This window comes from Lagenorhynchus albirostris, chromosome 12 (genome assembly GCF_949774975.1).
Source record: "Lagenorhynchus albirostris chromosome 12, mLagAlb1.1, whole genome shotgun sequence".
NCBI lineage: Eukaryota > Metazoa > Chordata > Mammalia > Artiodactyla > Delphinidae > Lagenorhynchus > Lagenorhynchus albirostris.
In genome coordinates, this window is record NC_083106.1 from 70,601,555 (window position 1) to 70,622,233 (window position 20,679).

At 39.3% G+C, this 20,679-nt stretch overlaps 1 protein-coding gene across 1 annotated transcript in view; it reads left to right on the forward strand.

Moving 5' to 3' along the window:
- Nucleotides 1-20,679, forward strand: part of SNAP91 (synaptosome associated protein 91) — a 153,013-nt gene that overhangs the window by 34,484 nt on the left and 97,850 nt on the right. The window contains exons 2-6 of the mRNA XM_060167275.1: nt 13,849-13,991; nt 14,633-14,708; nt 15,462-15,564; nt 17,289-17,382; nt 19,027-19,138. Coding sequence (XP_060023258.1) covers nt 13,849-13,991; nt 14,633-14,708; nt 15,462-15,564; nt 17,289-17,382; nt 19,027-19,138 — 528 coding nt within the window. The remainder of the gene's footprint in view (nt 1-13,848; nt 13,992-14,632; nt 14,709-15,461; nt 15,565-17,288; nt 17,383-19,026; nt 19,139-20,679) is intronic.

Genomic DNA, 20,679 nt, shown 5'->3' on the forward strand with positions numbered 1-20,679 from the left:
TTTATGGTGTACTCTTATATTTAGGTCTTTAAACCATTTTGAGTTTTTTTTTTTTTTTATAGTATGGGTGTGAGGAAGTGTTCTAATTTCATTGATTTATATGTAGCTGTCCAGCTTTTAGGGAGAAATTTTTAAATGGAGTAGAAGATGCCTTTCTAAATGTAGGCTGCTGATAGAAGTACATGTAACAATGAAATAAAAAGTAACTCTTGGGCTTCCCTGGTGGCGCAGTGGTTGGGAGTCCGCCTGCCGATGCAGGGGACGCGGGTTCGTGCCCCGGTCCGGGAAGATCCCACATGCCGCGGAGCGGCTGGGCCTGTGAGCCATGGCCGCTGGGCCTGGGCGTCCGGAGCCTGTGCTCTGTGGCGGGAGAGCCCACAGCAGTGAGAGGCCCGCGTACCGCAAAAAAAAAAAAAAGTAACTCTTCCTTTCTAATTTGGTGATTCAGTTATGTCCAGTAGGAGTTACAGAAAGAAATAGCCTCTAGGACCTATCAATTTTATCATGAAAATATCTTAAGTTGAGGTAGATAACGCTAAGCCAGTCACGGCCATCTCATTTACTAAGTTTCTTTTGTATGTCAGGGCCTGTGTTATGTACAAAGGATCCAAAGATATAGAGATGGCCTCATTCCTACCTATTGGACCTTGAGCTCCAATGGGGCAGAGACCTATGTAATCAAGCAATTACAATTCCAGATACTACAGACTACAATAGAGATGTGTAAAAGTAAGGATTAGCACAAATGACAGTGTCCGTCCTATAAGATAGTTCATATTATCCTCATTTCTAGGTGAAAAACACAGAGCCACAGAGTAGTCAAATTAACTTGTCCATAAACAGCCGAGTCAGGTTGTGAACTGCATCTCTGACCCCAGGTCCAGTGTCCTCTGGCCTACTCTGCATGGAAAGGAAAATCAGGTCTCTCTTCCCCTTGAGGGCAGTGTCAGAAAAGATCTCACAGAGGTTATAGTATTTGAGATTGGCCTTGAGAGATGAGATCTCATTAGGGTGAGGGCAGAGACATTGTAAGCAATGAGAACAGCATGAAAGGCTTCAGTGCTATATTGTTGGTGCACAATTTGTAGCAGAGAAAAAAATTAGGGAGGTAGCTGAGCCTTCTAATGAAAGGCCTTATAGTCAGGGTTGAGGTATTTACTTAATTCAGTGGACAGCAAGAGGATCCAGTGGGGTTTGAGCAGGTGACTGCTATAACCAGAAGGGTACACTTAGGCAATTATTTTTCCACAAATATATCTCGTTGGGCTGGAGGTGATCCAGAGAACAGGCAAAAGAGCAGTCCAAGCAAGAGGTAACGAGGGCCTGTCACGTGGCTACCTTTTCACATGGCTCAGGTAGATGAGAGTGTCCCGTAGTCATGGAACAAGAAGCGGGTGATCACAAATTTGAGAGCCATTCAGGTTTGTTGCGATTTTCTTGTCTTAATGAACAATTATTTACAACTCCTAAAAGCTCAAGATTTTTTCCCACTCCCATTTATTTCTTTTATCCTCTTGATTATATTATCTTGCCTCAGAGAGATTTTTCTAGGACATTTTTAATAGCTTAAAACTACTGAAAATAGAGACTTACTTTGTGGCAAGATAGAGTAGCAGGGTCTGTATTCACCCTCCTGCCTGCAACAGCTGAGAAACTGGACAAAGCATATGAAATAAGTCTTTTTAATATATTGGACGTTAGGCAATAAATGACAGTGACGCCTGAGAGACGGGGAATAAACAAGGTTAACTCTAGGACTGTTGAAGCTCATTGCCATGAGAGGGTCTCCGTGCCATAGCACAGGGTGCTGGACCCCAGCTGGATCCTAGTGGTCTCCTGAATGGTGGAGGGTGGAGCTGGTCGTTTGAGAACATTGACACAGTTAAATGCCTTTACCCAGGCTGATCAGAAAAGAAGAAAGATGTAAATGACCAATATCAGGTAATTAAGAGAGGGGATGACGTCACTACTGATTCTGTAGCGGTTAAAAGGTCAATAAGGGAATATGGCTAATGAGTTGATGCCAATAAATTCAACAACTTACATGAAAATGACATATCTGTTAAAGGCACAAACTACCCAGGCTCATTCAAAAATAAATTTAAAACCTGAAAAACCCTATATTAAAGAAATTGAGTTTATGGTTAAAAACCTAGCAAAGAAAACTCCAGGCCAAGATGACTTAATTGGTGAATTCTGTCTATAAAAGAAACAATCCCAAACTCTTTCTAGAAGAATACACAGACTCTTCCAGAAAATTGAAAACAAGAGAACACTTCTCTGCTTATTCCATGAGGACAGCATTACCAAAGACGTTACAAGAAAAGAAAAGCTATAGACCAATATCCCCCATGAACATAGATGTAAAGATTCTGAACTTCCCTGTGGCACAGTGGTTAGGAATCCACCGGCCGATACAGGGGATATGGGTTAGATCCCTGGTCTGGGAAGATCCCACATGCCATGGAGGAACTAAGCCTGTATGCCACAACTACTGAGCCTGCGTTCTATAGCCCACGAGCCACAACTACTGAGCCCGCGTGCCACAACTACTGAAGCCCACGCGCCTAGAGCCCATGCTCCGCAACAAGAGAAGCCACCACAATGAGAAACCCGTGTACCACAACGAAGAGTAGCCCCCATTCGCTGCAACTAGAGAAAGCCCGCGCACAGCAGTGAAGACACAATGCAGCCAAAAATAAAAATTTTAGCAAATCAAATCCATGATAAAATATCATGACCAAAGGGGTTTATCCCAGGAATGCAAACTTGGTTTAACATTTGAAAATCAGTCAATGTAATTCACCAATAACAGACTGAAAAGGAAAAGTGATTATGATCAGTATTTGACAAAGTCCAATATTCATTCATGAGAAAAAAATCTCGGCAAACTAGGAATAGAAGGGAACTTTCTTAACCTGTCTTAGTACATTTATGAAAAACCTACAGCTAACATTATACTTACTAGTAAAAGGCTGAATGCTTTCCCTCTAAAACCAGGAAAAAAGACAGAGATATCTTCTCTTACCATTTCTGTTCAGATTACGCTGGAGATTCTAGCCATTGCCATCAAGTTTAAAAAAAAAAAAAAAGAAGGCAAAGGTATTGAAATTGCAAAGAAGTAAAAACTGACTTTTATCACAGATCACATGATCATCTATGCAGAAAATGTGATGGAATCTACCAAAAAGAACTATTAAGTGACTGTAGCAAACTGTAGGATACAAAGTCAATAATACAGAATAAGTTGTATTTCTCAATATTGGCAATGAACTATTAGAAATTGAAATGGAAAATAGTACCATTTACCATTTCAAAGAATATGAAATACTTAGAAATGCATCTGACAAAATATGTATGAGACTTATATACTGAAAACTGCAAAACATTGCTAAGAGAAATTAAAGGAGATTTAAATAAATTGAGAGACAAACCATGTACATGGATTGGAATACTCAGTATCGTTAAGATGCCAGTTCCCCCTCAATTGATCTATAGATTCAACATAATCTAAATCAGAATCCCAAGAGCCATTTTTGTTAAAATTGATCAGCTCCGTCTAAAACTCATGGAAATACAAAGGATCTAAAAAGAGCTAAAACAACTTTAGGAAAGAACAAAGTTGGAAGAGTAACTTTACCTGATTTCAATTAATTATTATAAATTTATAGTAATCAAGGTAATGTGATATTAGTATAAAGTTGGACAGATAGATCAGTAGAACAAAATAAAGAGTCATTTAATAGGCCCAAGGATATATGGTCAAAATTTATTTTTAACAAAGGTACAAAGGCAATTCAGTGGGGAAAGAATAGTTTTTTCAACAAGTGGTGCCGGAACAATTTGATATCCATCTGCAAAACAAGATATCATATATCCATACCTCACACCATTTATAAAAACTAACGATGTATTATAGACCTAAACGTGCAATCCTAAAATTATAAAACTTCTAGAAGAAACATAGGAGAAAATATTTGTGACCTTTACTTAAGCAAAGATTTCTCAAATACACCGAAAGCATAATCCATGAAAGACAAAAACCTGATAAATAGGACTTAATCATAATTTCTGTTCCTTGAAAGACACTGTCAAGGGAATGAAAAAGAAAGCCACAGACTGGAGAAAATATTTACAAATCATGTGTCTGAGAGAGGACTTTATCCAGAATCACTCAGTGATAAGAAAACAAACAATCCAATAAAAATGGGCAAAGAATATATACCAATGGCAAGTAAACTAATGAAAAGCACATGAAAAACATGTTCAGCGTCATTAGTCATCAGGGAAATGCAAAGAAAAAGCATCATGAGATACCACGCTACACCTGTTAGAATGGTAAAAAAAATAAGTAAACTGAAACACTCATGTACTGCTGGTAGGAATGTAACATGGTACGATCATTTTCGAAGTATTGATAGTTTGCCAGTTTCTTAAATATCTACTTCCAAATGACTTAAACATTTCACTCCTGGGCAATTACCCAAGGGGAATTAAAGCATATGTCCATACAGATACTTGTACACAAATGTTTATAGCAGCTTTACTTGTAATAACCAAAAACTGGAGTTGCCTCAGATGTCCATCAACAGATGAATGGATAGACAGTTTTGGTATGTCCATATAAGGCAATACACCTCAGCTATATAAAGGAATGAACTGTTGATACATGCAGCAATTTGATGAGTTTCAAAATAATTATGCTAAGTGAAAGAATCCAGACCTCCGCCCAGCCCCGCCCAAAGAAAAAGATATGATTTTCTTTATAGAAAATTTAGAAAATACAAACTAATGTATGTTTACTGAAAACAAATTGGTGGTTGCTAAGGGACAGCAGGGAGGCAGATGGGGAGGGATAGGAAGGAGGATTTTATAAACGGGATTGAGGAAAACTTTGGGGTGATGGATATGCTCATTATCTTGATTTTGGTGATAGCTTTATAGGTGTATATGTTAGTCAAAACTTATCAAATAGTATGCTTTAAATATATGCAGTTTTGTGAATCTCAATTATACTTCAGTAAAACTATTTCTGAACTACCAGAGTGCCACCAGATCTGTCTTCCCAAGTTCAACTAAGACTTTGAATTCTAAGGAATTCAAATGTGATAAATATTTAGCATTTAGATTCTCACGATTTTCCAGAGTTTTTTTCGGCATGTTTATGTCTTTGTTCAATTTTTTGAAGTTCTTTATTTGAAAGCCCTTTATTTCATGAAGAAGTAGAGCAGTATAGATGCATACAGACTACTGGTGAGAATATAAATTGGTGCAATCACTATGTGACGACACTTCTAATGTAAAATATGTGCATACTCTACAACATTGCAGTTCTCTTTCTTGGAATGGATCGAGAATAGCAGCTCTCAAACTGGTCTCAGGTCGCCTTTGCACTCTTAAATTATTGAGGAATTAAAAGAGCTTTTGTTTATGTTATGTGAGTTATATCTTTAGATATTTACTTATATTAGAAATCAAAACTGATAACATTTAGAAGTATTTTTCATTTTTAAATAACCATAATAAACATACTGACAGGTTAACACAATTAATACTTTTAGGGAGAATAATGGTTTTCCAAAACAAAAAAACAAGTGAGAAGAGTGGTATTGTTTTATATTTTTAATATATTTATATCTAATACCTTGCTCAATCGAAGATGAACACTCATATCTTTTTTTATATTTAATCTTTTGGGATATACTGTCTTTTTTTTTTTTTTTGCGGTACGCGGGCCTCTCACTGTTGTGGCCTCTTCCGTTGCGGAGCACAGGCTCCGGACACGCAGGCTCAGCGGCCATGTCTCATGGGCCCAGTCGCTCCGCGGCATGTGGGATCTTCCCGGACCGGGGCACGAACCCGTGTCCCCTGCATCAGCAGGTGGACTCTCAACCACTGCGCCACCAGGGAAGCCCTGGGATATACTGTCTTAATTGAAGTGTATGAGGAAAATCTGGCCTCACACAGATATACAGTTGGACGAGGGAGAACCTTTGCAGATAATTGTGGGTAGTCTTCTTTGATACTACACCGTAACTCTCTAAGTGATAGTTTTTAAAATTTAAGTTGCAGTGTTGAATCTGAAACCACATCAGTGAACTTTCTGTACTCTGTTGCATTAAAATCCATTGGCATTTGTCGATCTGTACTTTGAATGGACTGATCACATTATTTGTAATATTATGCACTAGTTTGGAAAATATTGGCTCAGGTGAGTTATTCACATCTCCCAAATGTTGACACATTTCATTATATAATATCAACAAATGATACTCATTAATATCACCCACAATCTTATCAGAAAAGTCTCGAAGAACTAGAAAGCTGTCAAGCTTGCCATGGCAGACATAAGTTTTCTGAAATTCTAATTTTTACTTGAAAGACTGAGTTTTATCAATGGCAGCCAGTAATGCCATTCATTTCTTTGAAGCGACAGGTTCACTTTCTTTGTTTTCGAGAGATAACTGTTAAATACCAAGTCTGAATCATGATGTTTTGAAATCTGTCAGTCATTCTTTCAAGTAAAACAGTGGTCTGTGGAAAAAGTGGTTAGTTCAGCTTGCAATTCAAGCACACGACTGCTTTTCCTTGAGATAGACGTTGCTATTTGTTAGACAGCAGAAGTGCCTTCTGCAGCTTCCCATTTAGGGACAGAACAGGAAACATTTTCTGTAAGAGGTCAACAAGTATATACGTTAGGCATTGTGGACCACGGAATTGAGTTTGAGTGTTGTAATGATTCAGCTACATCAGTGCAGTGTGAAAGCAGCCTTAGACAATATGTAAACAAATGGATGTGACTGTGTACCAATAAAACTTTATTTACAAAAACAGGGAGCAGACTAGGTTTGCACAGCAAACTGTAGTTTGCCAACCCTGACATACAATATTAAAAAGATGAGTATATTAAGGTTAAGAGTTAATAAAATTAATAACTTACTGCTTCACCAAGGACATGCTTCTCAGTAGCATTGATATCTGTCATCGTTCTTCTATCTGAATGATAGATGCTCTTGAGCATCTATCAAGAGGATCCATGCTTACTGCTCTTCATTGTGTAACCCTCCGCTCTGATGCTATTCTCAGCATCTGAGCCCTGGATTCTAGAGTTTATCCTGCCTTGAGAATGTCCCATAAATTATCTCTACCCTCTTTTCAAACTCAGCTCTTTTTGACTTCTCCTTCTTGATCTCAAACATGCTTACACGTGTCCCATTTTTAAGTGATAAAAGCCTTCCTTTGACCCTCTCCTCCACTCACACCCAGTCTGTGCTTGGGCTCTATTTCCTTTGCATGGCAGCAGTCTCCTAGACGTACATTTTGTTCTTAGGGTTCTCTTTGCTAGGACTTTTGCAATGTTTGATACCAGTGATCCCTGACTGCTTCTTGAAATTTTTGAAGCTCTCTTCTTAATTGGCTCCAAAATTTAATTTTCCTGGGCTTCTATTTACCATTCTGATGGTTCTTTCGCCCAGTTTTCTTCCATTCATTTCTTAAATGTTGGTCTTTCTTGGTTTTGCTTCTTATTTTCAGTAAGATAATTTTCATTGTTCTTTGTATGATCCATGGGTTACCTCTTCTGCTTTCATGATTTCAGCTCCCATGTCTTTGCTGGTGACTCCTAGTTGTATCTAGACTAAGCGTTTCTCCTGAGCTTTAGAACATGCTTCTAGTCCCCTATCAGACATCTCAGTTTGGAGCTCCAATAGCTACTTCCTATGTATCATGTCTAAAATAGTTTATATCTCTTTTGAAACCCACTTTCCTCCTTATTTCAGTCAAAAGCATTTACTGGGCCCCAAACTAGAAATCTGGAATTATTTAAGATTCCTTTTCCTTTCACCTCTAATATCTATGTGCTCACCTGCAAATCCCCATAGCTGTATCTCCTAAATTTCTTTCTGCTACATTCATTATCTCCCTGTCTTCACTGCCTTTTCGTGAGTTCAGCTTCCTCTCTCTGGCTATCGCTGGGCTTTCTAATGTACCCTTGTCCTGTCTTCTAGTATATCTTTCCAGGCAAAGGTGATTCTTCCTTATCTGCCTCTTCTTACCTTGCAGATATTATTTAGTAGTCACTGGGTAATGTGGTTGCCTGTAAAAGCAAAATCTTATTGGTACTTTTCTGCTAAAAGACTCCCAGGGGCTCCCCTTGGTCCAAAGGGTGAAGTTGAAACTCTTTAATGCCAGGTGTGAGATCTCTCACTGGCCATCCCCTGGCTCTTTAGTTAAGTTTCTCCCCTCCGTCTGCCCACATATACCCAGCCCCCAGACCACCACAGTTCTCCAGGGACACGTCCATCACCTCTTACGGCTGCACTCTGCACATTTGCTAAAAATGTCCTCACTCCCCTCCCATGTCACAGTCGACTTAAGGGCCCCACTCCACTCTTTCCTTCCCATGGAGTCTTTCCTAATACCCCAACATACTCTCACAGTGCACTGCATGGATAACAGCATTTACAGACATTTATTTTGGGTGCCTACTTTGTTCAGATCATTTGCAATCCTTATAATAACCCTGAAAGGTAGTAATTATTGCTCCCACTTTAAAGATGAGGGCCCGAGTCCAAGATATATAATATTAAATGATTTGTCTGAAGTTAACACATCTAGACGGGGGCTGAGCTAGGTTCTGGACCTGAGCTCTTCCTGTTCTATCAGTCTGTATCTCTTTACTCTTCTAGGGATTTCTTTACTATCTGAACATGTATTCATCTCCTCTGATCAGCAATACATTTCCACATCACCAGTTCAATAAATAAAGGAATAGAAGAATTTGTGACTGACACAGAGTTTCAGGTATAAAGCAGTCCCCTGATATAATCTCAGAAAACAGTGATTTGTGAGCTTAGTGATTTGTCTTTGTCAAAGAGCTGTTTATTTAGATCTTGGGTAAAGTATTTTGGTTCTTGTACATTTTTGTCAACAAATGTTTACTGTGCGCAGTGTTCTCCGAAGCCCTGCCCAGGAAACAGACATTGGTATGGTTGTTGCCATCCTCAGAGAGCTTTGGTATGGCAGGAATTTATGACAGACACACAGCTGATGTGGACAGGCGGTAGGAATAAAGTGCCTCAGGTTTTTAAGCAGAGGAAGGTCACGTGAGACTGCATTCAAATGGGACCAGGAAAGATTTCCTGATGGATGAGTAGAATTCCAATAAAGGGAGGTATTTATTTTAAACTTTCCATCTTCCTATTCAGGGGATAGGAAGTTTAAAATAAATATAAAGTAAGAAAGAAGTCTGGTTTGGTCCATTTATAATTCAGATCAGTTATTGATACCCTTTAGTCTTGGAGTTAAGAGCAGTGATGGAGTATCAATTTTAAAAATTCTGTTTATTGTACAGTAAACAAATGCATAAAGTAAACATGGAGCTTAATGATTAATGAGTGTGGATTTTAAGTAAGGAACAGGGTGGGTTTGTCTTTGCGTTTGTTGCATGGGATTTCCTAGACACTGGGTATCACATGCAATCCTCTGCAGGACGGGTGTGGCCTGTAAGAGAATTCCCACAGTTTTCTCGTCCTGACAAGGTCATCTTGTCTGTTGAAGGAATTTTCTTAAGTCCACACTGCGCCAGGGTGGCTTTGCTTCTGTTCCTTAGGACATGGTCTTTGGTTGCCTCAGCTAACTTTTTGACAGTGCTCACTTTTTCTGAATTCTCGGCAGCCCCTCTTGGACACTATAGACATTTTTTTCCCCAAGGGACACCTGGAATAGTAGCTAATATGTAGATGCGGATGGTGAATGTGTTACAAAGATTTACTCTCTTATAAACTCAGGTCAGATCATAGTAATTTAATGCCTGCATGATGTTCTGTGAAAGCTTTGATGAGCAGAGTGGAATTCTTTCTTCTTTTACTGTTCCCTCTCATTCTGCCACTTACATGACAAGTGGGTTATTAGCACCCATCAAAATTAAAATCCAAGTGAAGCAGGCTTTTCGATATAGTATTTCAAAAAATACTATACATACTTATGTTATTGCCTTCAGATGGTATATAGCAGGAGTCCCCAACCCCCCTGGGCCGCACAGCAAGAGGTGAGTGGCAGGCAAGCGAGCGAAGCTTCATCTGTATTTACAACCTCTCCCCATCGCTCGCATTACCGCCTGAGCTCCGCTTCCTGTCAGATCAGCGGCGGCGTTAGATTCTCATAGGAGCGCGAACCCTACTGTGAACTGCGCATGCGAGGGATATAGGTTGCGCGCACCTTATGAGAATCTAATGCCCGATGATCTGAGGTGGAGCTGAGGTGATGCTAGCGCTGGGGAGCGGCTGCAAATACAGATTATCATTAGAGAGAGGTTTGACTGCACAGAGACCATAATAAATCGATTGCTTGCAGACTCATATCAAAGCCCTATCAGTGAGTGGCAGGTGAAAACAAGCTCAGGGCTCCCACTGATGCTGCATTATGGTGAGTTGTATAATTATTTCACTATATATTACAATGTAATAATAATAGAAATAAAGTGCACAATAAATGTAATGTGCTTGAATCATCCCGAAACCACCCCCCTGCCCAGTCTGTGGAAAAATTGTCTTGTATGAAACCGGTCCCTGGTGCCAGAAAGGTTGGGGACCGCTGGTGTATAGAATAAGTGTCCACATGTTTGAGACATTGTGCTAGGAGTGATAACAAAAAAGATTAACATAAAGTTTAGCTTTCCTGGGAGTTTGTAATTTTAAAAAATGACAGTGGTACCAGAAAACGGATAAACTTCAGAAGAGGATACAGAAGAGAATTCAATAGAAAAAAGAAGCCCAAGAAAAAATAAGTACATTGGGTAAATGTATTTATATGTCCATGTGTGAAAATGTGACATTTAATTTTCTTTGAAGGAAAGATATTTATTTTTTTTGAATTTTATTTCATTTATTTTTTTATACAGCAGGTTCTTATTAGTCATCAGTTTTATACACATCAGCGTATACACGCCCATCCCAATCTCCCAATTCATCGCAGCACCACCACCACCCCCTGCCACTTCCCCCCTTGGTGTCCATACGTTTGTTCTCTACGTCTGTGTCTCAGTTTCTGCCCTGCAAACCGGTTCATCTGTACCATTTTTCTAGGTTCCACATATATGCGTTCCACAAATATACAATATTTGTTTTCCTCTTTCTGGCTTACTTCACTCTGTATGACAGTCTCTAGATTCATCCCTGTCTCTACAAATGACCCAATTTTGTTCCTCTTTATGGCTGAATAATATTCCATTGTATATATGTACCACATCTTCTTTATCCATTCGTCTGTCTATGGGCATTTAGCTTGCTTCCGTGACCTGGCTATTGTAAATAGTACTGCAGTGAACATTGGGGTGCATGTGTCTTTTTTAATTATAGTTTTCTCTGGGTATATGCCCAGTAATGGGATTGCTGGGTCATATGGTAATTCTAGTTTTAGTTTTTTAAGGAACCTCCATACTGTTCTCCATAGTGGCTGTATCAATTTACATTCCCACCAACAGTGCAGGAGGGTTCCCTTTTCTCCACACCCTCTCCAGCATTTGTTTTTAGTAGATTATCTGATGATGCCCATTCTAACTGCTGTGAGGTGATACCTCATTGTACTTTTGATTTGCATTTCTCTAATAACTAGTGGTTGAGCAGCTTTTCATGTGCTTCTTGGCCATCTGTATATCTTCTTTGGAGAAATGTCTATGTAGGTCATCTCCCCATTTATGGATTGGGTTGTTTGTTTTTTTAATATTGAGCTGCATGAGCTGTTTCTATCTGTTTAGCGAGTCTGTGTCTTTTGGTTGGGGTATTTAATCCATTTACATTCAGGGTTATTATCGATATGTATGTTCCTATTACCATTTTCTTAATTGTTTTGGGTTTGCTTTTGTAGGTCCTTTTCTTCTCTTGTGTTTCCCACTTAGAGAAGTTCCTTTAGCATTTGTTGTAGAGCTGGTTTGGTGGTGCTGAATTCTCTTAGCTTTTGCTTGTCTGTAAAGCTTTTGATTTCTGCATTGAATCTGAATGAGATCCTTGCTGGGTAGAGTAATCTTGGTTGTAGGTTCTTCCCTTTCATCACTTTAAATATATCATGCCACTCCCTTCTGGCTTGTAGAGTTTCTGCTGAGAAATCAGCTGTTAACCTTATGGGGATTCCCTTGTATGTTATTTGTCATGTTTCCCTTGTTGCTCTCAGTAATTTTTCTTTGTCTTTAATTTTTGCCAATTTGATTACTATGTGTCTCGGCATGTTTCTACCTGGGTTTTTCTTGTATGGGACTTCCTGCACTTCCTGGACCTGGGTGGCTATTTCCTTTCCCATGTTAAGGAAGTTTTCAACTCTTATCTCTTCAAATATTTTCTCTGGTCCTTTCTCTCTCTCTTCTCCTTCTGGGACCCCTATAACGCGAATGTTGTTTTGTTTATTGTTGTCCCAGAGGTCTCTTAGGCTGCCTTCATTTCTTTACATTCTTTTTTCTTTATTCTGTTCTGCAGCAGTGAATTCCACCATTCTGTCTTCCAGGTCACTTATCCATTCTTCTGCCTCAGTTATTCTGCTCTGAATTCCTTCTAGTGTATTTTTAATTTCAGTTATTGTATCGTTCATCTCTTTTTGTTTATTTTTTAATTTTTCTAGGTCTTTGTTAAACATTTCTTACATCTTCTTGATCTTTGCCTCCATTCTTTTTCCGAGGTCCTGAATCATCTTCACTATCATTATTCTGAATTCTTTTTCTGGAAGGTTGCCTATCTCTACTTCATTTAGTTGTTTTTTGGAATTTTTTCTTGTTCCTTCATCTGGTACATAGCCCTCTGCCTTTTCATCTTGTCTATCTTTCTGTGAATGTGGTTTTTGTTCCACAGGTTGCAGGATTGTAGTTCTTCTTGCTTTGCTGTTTGCCCTCTGGTGGATGAGGCTATCTGAGAGGCTTGTACAAGTTTCCTGATAGGAGGGACTGGTGGTGGGTAGAGCTGGGTGTTGCTCTGGTGGGCAGAGCTCAGTAAAACTTTAATCTGCTGACTGCTGATGGGTGGGGCTGGGTTCCCTCCCTGTTGCTTGTTTGGCCTGAAGCGACCCAGCACTGGAGCCTACCGGGGCTCTTTGATGGGGCTAATGGCAGACTCTGGGAGGGCTCACACCAAGGAGTACTTCCCAGAACTTCTGCTGCCAGTGTCCTTGTCCCTTGGTGATCCACAGCTGCCCCCTGCCTCTGCAGGAGACCCTCCAACACTAGCAGGTAGGTCTGGTTCAGTCTCCTATGGGGTCACTCTCCTTCCCCCTGGGTCCTGATATGCACACTGCTTTGTGTGTGCCCTCCAAGAGTGGAGTCTCTGTTTCCCCCAGTCTTGTCAAAGTCCTGCAATCAAATCCCACTAGCCTTCAAAGTCTGATTCTCTAGGAATTCCTCCTCCCGTTGCCAGACCCCCAGGTTGGGAAGCCCGACGTGGGGTCAGAACCTTCATTCCAGTGGGTGGACTTCTGTGGTATAAGTGTTCTCCAGTTTGTGAGTCACCCACCCAGCAGTTATGGGATTTGATTTTATTGTGATTGCGCCCCTCCTACCGTCTCATTGTGGCTTCTCCTTTGTCTTTGGATGTGGGGTATCTTTTTTGGTGAGTTCCAGTGTCTTCCTGTCGATGATTGTTCAGCAGTTAGTTTTGATTCCCATGCTCTCGCAAGAGGGAGTGAGAGCACATCCTTCTGCTCCACCATCTTGAACCAATCTCTCTGACATTTAATTTTTGAAAATCTTTTTAGCTGTTGTCAGTGCAATTTTGGACTAATAAACTCAACAGGTTTAAATGTTTAAAATTTGAGATGAAATTTTTTTATGCAATCATTAGTGTCATTGACTGAAATCTTCTATTTCCATAGATTTGATCCAGGCTACCAATGAGACCAATGTTAATATTCCTCAGATGGCGGACACGCTCTTTGAGCGGGCAACAAACAGTAGCTGGGTGGTTGTATTTAAAGCTTTAGTCACTACGCATCATCTCATGGTGCATGGAAATGAGGTAAGCCATGTAGACCTAACTTTTCTTTTTCTGGCAGGGGAGGGAGGCTGGTGGTGACTTAAGTTTCTTAAGCTTTCACTAATTAGGAGAAAAATAAGAGGAAGTATATGGTTCAGAGTCATCTGGAGTACAATTTTAATCTACTGTTTAGCTGTTTTTCAGAAATATGTTGTTAGACATTTTGTTAGGGATGTCAAAGTGTTAAATCTGTATATAAATACATGTAAATGTATTAATGGACAAAAATATTAGGAGAAAGGAACAACAAAATTATTTTCCCATTGGGAAGTAATTCTTTGTGCCTCTGTGTGAAAATTGCTTTCATAAAAATGTTTAATTTTGGAAAATATTGACTAAACTAAAAATTAGCCATTTTATATGGGATACCTACCGAATCCTGTTAAATTGCAGTGTTTCTGTTATATACAGAAATGAAAGATCACACAATTTAATTCTATTTCAGTGGGTCTGATCAGTTTTTATTCCCCCTCAGAGAAAGCCCGCAGACTAGGAAACTTTATACTGAGTAAAAAAGATCACAGTGAGAATTTATGTTTTTAGAAAATTGTCTTTAGTATCAGAACTTGTTTAAAGTAGTGATTTCAGAATATTGATGTTTAGTTCTGACTTTTGTTTTTCAGAGATTTATTCAGTATTTGGCCTCTAGAAATACACTATTCAATCTCAGTAATTTTTTGGACAAAAGTGGATCCCATGGTGAGAATATTATGTTTTATAATTTTCTTGCTAATGTTTTTGATGCAGAATTTTTTGATATTTGAAGTGAGGTTATAAATTAAAAATCCGTGTTAACTGATAGCTCCATTGGATATACAAGGGAAAAAATGTAAACCTAACTATATAGTTACTTTATATTAGCTTTAAAATACTTAATTGTTATGCAACTCAGCATATGAATTATACATTAATTCTATTTCTTGTCTTTTTCAGTGTTTACCTTAAAAAGTAACAGTGGGCATGTTAGATCCACAGTTGTTTGTTAATGAAGGTGTAAGAGACAATGAAATGAAAAAGTACTTTGCCAATGAAAAATAATCCAGTTTTAATTGTTTTTTTGTAAATTAATAGAATTTGTACTGCAGTCATTTGTTCATTCAGCATATTTACTGGTTGTCACGTAACGTATAAGGCAAGCACACCAAGCACGTGGATAGTTCTCAGATAGCTACATGTGTTAAATCTGCAACAGTGAACAAAAATGCAAGGAAAAATCAGAAAAGGCATTCTGTACAAAGATGGTAGCATATCTAAATTGAATAGTCTTGGAATGTCTCATGCCCAAAGTATTTTTGCCTGAAGTAGGATTTTAAATGAGGCCTGTCTGGTACACTTACTGACCTCATCTTAGAATTATTTATATTTGAGGAGTTTAAAAAAAAATTGGAGCTAGCAAAGCACAGTTGAAGGTATTTTATTAATTAGTTTTATCTCCTCTGCCTCTCTCCCCAGGTTATGATATGTCTACCTTCATAAGGCGCTATAGTAGATATTTGAATGAAAAGGCTTTCTCTTACAGACAGATGGCATTTGATTTTGCCAGAGTGAAGAAAGGGTATGTTTTTTCTTTCTCATATTTATTTGAGCAGAAGAAGTCTTTGAGACATACTTGATTTATCTTAACTAAGTTAATTGCCAACTAGTTTTGATCACGAAGGCCCAGTTTATAATAACCTAAAAAAAAAACTCAATAATATTATGCAAGTTAGCCTTGTGGTTGCAATGTTACTTATTTATATTTTCATGCAGAAAATCTGATCTGCTGCTCAGAGTTGACATGGTACATTTTATTTTGTTAAAATCAACTCAAAATTCTTCAACAGTTATATACCTTCAAATAATTTTAAATGGAGAGAATTTAAACAAGTTTCATTTAAAAGAACATGGCTGTAGTCGACAATAGTTATTTCATTGTGTTTTGATTGAGGTGAAACTGAACTGTATGTGTGTGTGGAGACCTGTCACAAATCTGGAGAACAGATAACACTGTCCTACTGTTATACATGCACGCACACAAACACATGAAAACACACCATATCTGAACTAATTATTAATACTAACCATTGATTAGGAAAATCTCATTGATACAGACTCCTGGCATGTTTAATTCATAATTGCTGTTTATTTCCCTCTAAATAGATGTTTGAGTTTAATCAAAAGTGTTCAGCTATAGATCTGTGCAAATCTTGTATCCATTCCTCATTTGAAATAATGGCAACATATTGTACAAAGTTTAATATTTTAGTCTCAAGAATTCACACAAAGAGATATAACTCTGTTTTCTGATAGCTGACCTCAACTTAGCTTTGAACTACTTTTTTTTTATCATGGTAGTGAAAAATATAAACTTGCCTATTCAAAATAAACTAGTTTCTTGTGGGTGAAGATTTTATAAAATTAAGGTTTGAGTTCATCCCCATCTCATTAGAGATGATTCTAGTTCCTATGCCTTCCTCTGACTTCTTACATGGCCCTGGGCAGCCATGCCTGATGTTCCGAGCTGGATTGTGACCTCTCCACAAGATGTCCACAGCCTTCTTAGAAGCTTCTGCACCGCCGAGTGGGCACATGAGGGCACTTTGGGATGCTTTCCCTACCGTTGAGGTGGGAGAGACCGAAAGCTGCCATTATCAGCACCGTCACGTCACCTGGGCATTTTCCTCAGCTGTTTCACTCCTGCTGCTTCTTGACCATCTCTGGATACAGGAGCTCCCTAAGAGGCCTGTGGGTGGGTGCAGGCTTCAGTGCCCCCTACGATGCACCTTCAGTGCTAACCTCCAGTCACATTCTCTACAGCTGGTTAAACTCAGCTCTTTTTGACCAAACTGCAAATCAGAATGCCTTTTTCTTCACTTGATGGTTAATAGTATAAATTCTGTTCCCAGTCCTACAGGTTTTGAAGACTTCCAAGACATGTTTTCTCTGTCTCTCTCTCAAAAACAAACAAACTGGGGTTTAGGAAACCTAGATTTTTAATACTACTATTTCTGTTATAGATTTAGAAAAATCCATTCATAAATTCAGCTGGCTTCTTTTATCCAGAACACATTGCTTTCTTCCTGAGGGCAGTGCATAGAAAGCACAGCCTTTGTGGTTAAGGAATGCATGTGGGTGAGAAGGAGTATAGAGAAGGGACCCAGCCAAAGCCTCTTCACATCTCAGAATCATCCCAGGAGATTAACAAGGAAATAGGAGGAAAACAGTTTGGAACAATGCATGTGGTCTCAAATTTTCCACATACAAGTAAGTCTTACCTTTTTGGTTTTTGTTAAATTGTAGGGCTGATGGTGTCATGAGGATAATGGCTCCTGAGAAACTACTGAAGAGTATGCCCATACTACAGGGACAGATTGATGCACTGCTGGAATTCGACGTACGTACCTCACCAGAAAATGCTTCTTACACAATCATGCTGCCTTTTATTTGAAGGTGGGCTACAGATAAGGAATTTCCTCAGGAGACAGATTTAGATCTCCCTCATATAGTTGAATTAGATGAACACTTAGTTTAGGCTGTCAGTGAGGAATAGAGGATTTTGGTTGTCCAGATTGTCCGAGAAGTTTACAGGTGTTTACTTCAGTCATGGGAAACTACGAGTGGTGCATTCTTGGATCCCCATGTTCAGAGCAGGATGGTGGCCTCCTGTTGTGTTCGACAGAATAAAGTAGCTGCAAAACATACGTGCAGGCAGCTAAATACCCCAGCCTGCTATTAGAACCTGTTTTATACAGTCTGTTTAAATGGCACCATCCATGGAAGAGAATTATTTTTGTTTCGTCATGGTCCTTCTTCCTGCCAATACCAACGTGGCTTGTCTCTTAAAACCAAATCTGTATCTTGACTGTGATGGTGGATACACTAAATTACACATGCGATAAGATGATGTAGAACTAAACATACACGCAACAGGTAAAAACGGGAAATCGGAGTAAGATGGGTGGATTGTATTGATATCAGTATCCTGGTTGTGACATTGTACTATAATTTTGCAAGATTTTACCTCTGGGAGAAACTGGTAAGTAGTACATGGGAATCTCTATATTTTTCACAGTTTCATGTGGATTTGCAGTTTATTTCAAACTAAAAATTTTAATTAATGAAACATACCTGATTTGTGAAAATAAAATGTTCTGCCCTGTAGGAAGATTCTCAACTCACATTGTTATCTTTCCTCTGTTTTGGTGGTTGCCTAAAACAAAGATTTTCCTCAAATATTAGTAACTAAAATCTCTGTTAAGATTATGGTTTCGTCTATCCTAGTCACAACACCCAACTCCTGTGAAATTTCATTTAAAGCAGCAAACCATCTTACTGTTTTCTGACAGATTTGACAGTAAGGACATCACTAGGTATATATGGAATTGCTTCTCTTAACTTTTTTCCTTATTATTCATTTTTCTTTGCTTTCCTTACCGTTGATGTTGGTACTGTCTTACTTAAAGGAGAAAAGAAGTCAGAAAAGGAAAAAGAGCAGAGCACGAGGAGTTGTGAGCAAGGACTGGGAAATGGAGAGAAATCATTCTTCTTGGTGCTAGTGATTAGAGTATTTGTTGGGTGGGTGAATACTGTGAGTCTCCAGAATTATTTTAGGGGTAGACGGCTAGGGTATGTTTTCCCTCTGCTGGGCTTCCTCTCTGAGTCACTGCAGGCCCCTGGAGCCTGAACCCTTCCACAGAGATCATTACACAGGGGAAGGAGAAGAATGTAATATGGCGTAGTAAAAGCAGCAGGAGTCCAGGTGTTCAAAAGTTGGATTTGATTTATCTGTGCATCATTAATCACATAGAATGTATATATGTCTTGTAATTGATAGGACTAACTTCATTGACTTAAATTGAAGCAAAAAAAAATAGGCAATCCAGTTTTTGATCTTGGTAGTGTCACTCAAAGAGTTATGCAGCGTTTGGTGAATATGAATGAATTTCTTAGTCATCATTTGAAACTTCTTAACATGCTCTGAGAAAAATTGTCATTTGATGATCTGCAGTTAACTTATGAAATTTTCATCTGTTTCTAGGTACATCCAAATGAACTAACAAATGGTGTCATAAATGCTGCATTTATGCTTCTTTTCAAGGACCTTATCAAACTTTTTGCTTGCTACAATGATGGAGTTATTAATTTACTTGGTAGGTAGAACTACTGAATGGTGTCTGTGAAGAGAGACTGTGTCAGAATGCAAAGATTTGGATGCTACCGACTTCATAAAAATCTAAGTACACGGCTCATTCAGGTCACATTTCTGTGTGTGTTCTTATGTCGAGATTAAGTGCAGGGAATGGAAAGCATTCTAGGTATTTTCAGCAGAAAGAGATTTCATACAGGGATTTTGATGCTTACAAAATTTTGGAATGACCGAAGGAGCAGGTTCTAGGCTTTGCCTCTTGGAATAAGTCCCATAACAATACATAACTGTTCCACTGTGCTGACAGCTACCTCTGATGCCTCCCCTGGAGGTGCTCCTATTTTGATGTAGTTCCATACATCTCACTATCTTTCATTTGCCATAAAGTGAAAATCAGATAGATACACTGCTTGACGTTCGGCCTACAGTAAAAGATTTCTTTCTACTGACCAGGTCACCCCTTTCTGGGATATAATGATTCAGCAAACCACTTCCACCTAGTGCCACTCTGAGAAAACATCTCTAAACCAAGCTTGGATTATTTTCTTCCCGCTGTCAGCTGGTCATAGGGATCTCCCCAGAGGCTGTAGGCATGATTGGAGGGAGAAGTAGCCGTCCAGAAGATGTAGGTATGCTGGGAGTGTGAGCCACCTGTTCGTACAACCTACATGGGTTTTCAGGCACTGCTCGAGGCCGATCGCTTATATCACCGCCTCCATTTGATGATGGAGTATATCCTTGCACTTGTCTAGCTTTATGGTTTGGTGTATAAGATATCGCTTGAGGTCTTATGATCACTTGGTATTCTCTGGTCAGAACGTCAGTCTCTAGAAGCAAGCCTAGAGCAGTTTTTCCAAAGGAGATCAGTTACTATCTGAAAAAGAAATGGCCCTGCTCCAAAGCGCTGGAGGCTTCTGTTGTATTTTCCTGTTGGCGTGTGCCAGTCGTCCTGCGGCATTTGGATCTGCTGTAGACACTTGCAGGGCCTTGCGCTCCGCAGGAACAAAGGCCCGGGTGGCCCCAGGTTGGAGCAGTTGCAGAGTCTTCCTTGAGCTGGGCCCTGCTTCCATCTGACACCATACACCGATACTCTGTTTAGAGCAGCACATACACACGTTGTCTATGCTACCTCCAAAAGCGAAAAAAGCTCGGCAAAACTTTCGCCTGCATTTTCCTTACAGAGAGTGCAAGGTGAAGCAATGTGTCTTTCAGATGGAGGGGACCTTTGGACCCGCAGAAACTTCATCGATGTAGCAGGTCCCTGGGCTTTCATAGATTCTCTCTCCTTCCCCTTGACCTGCCTGTGACTTACTAGGCACCTAGCATACCTGAAATTCTTTCCCACCAGCCACAGTCAACCTCATGTCATCAAATGATATCCAGTGGCATTATGACAACCAGAGAGGTTAATATACTTGACGTAAGACGGTGACCGTGTACTGGCATCCCTGCCAGATGAAAGAAAACTACTTCTGATGGGCTGTGTTTACTGGGGTAGATAGAAAAGAACTTGCTAGTTTGATAGATGCTTATCACATGTCAGCA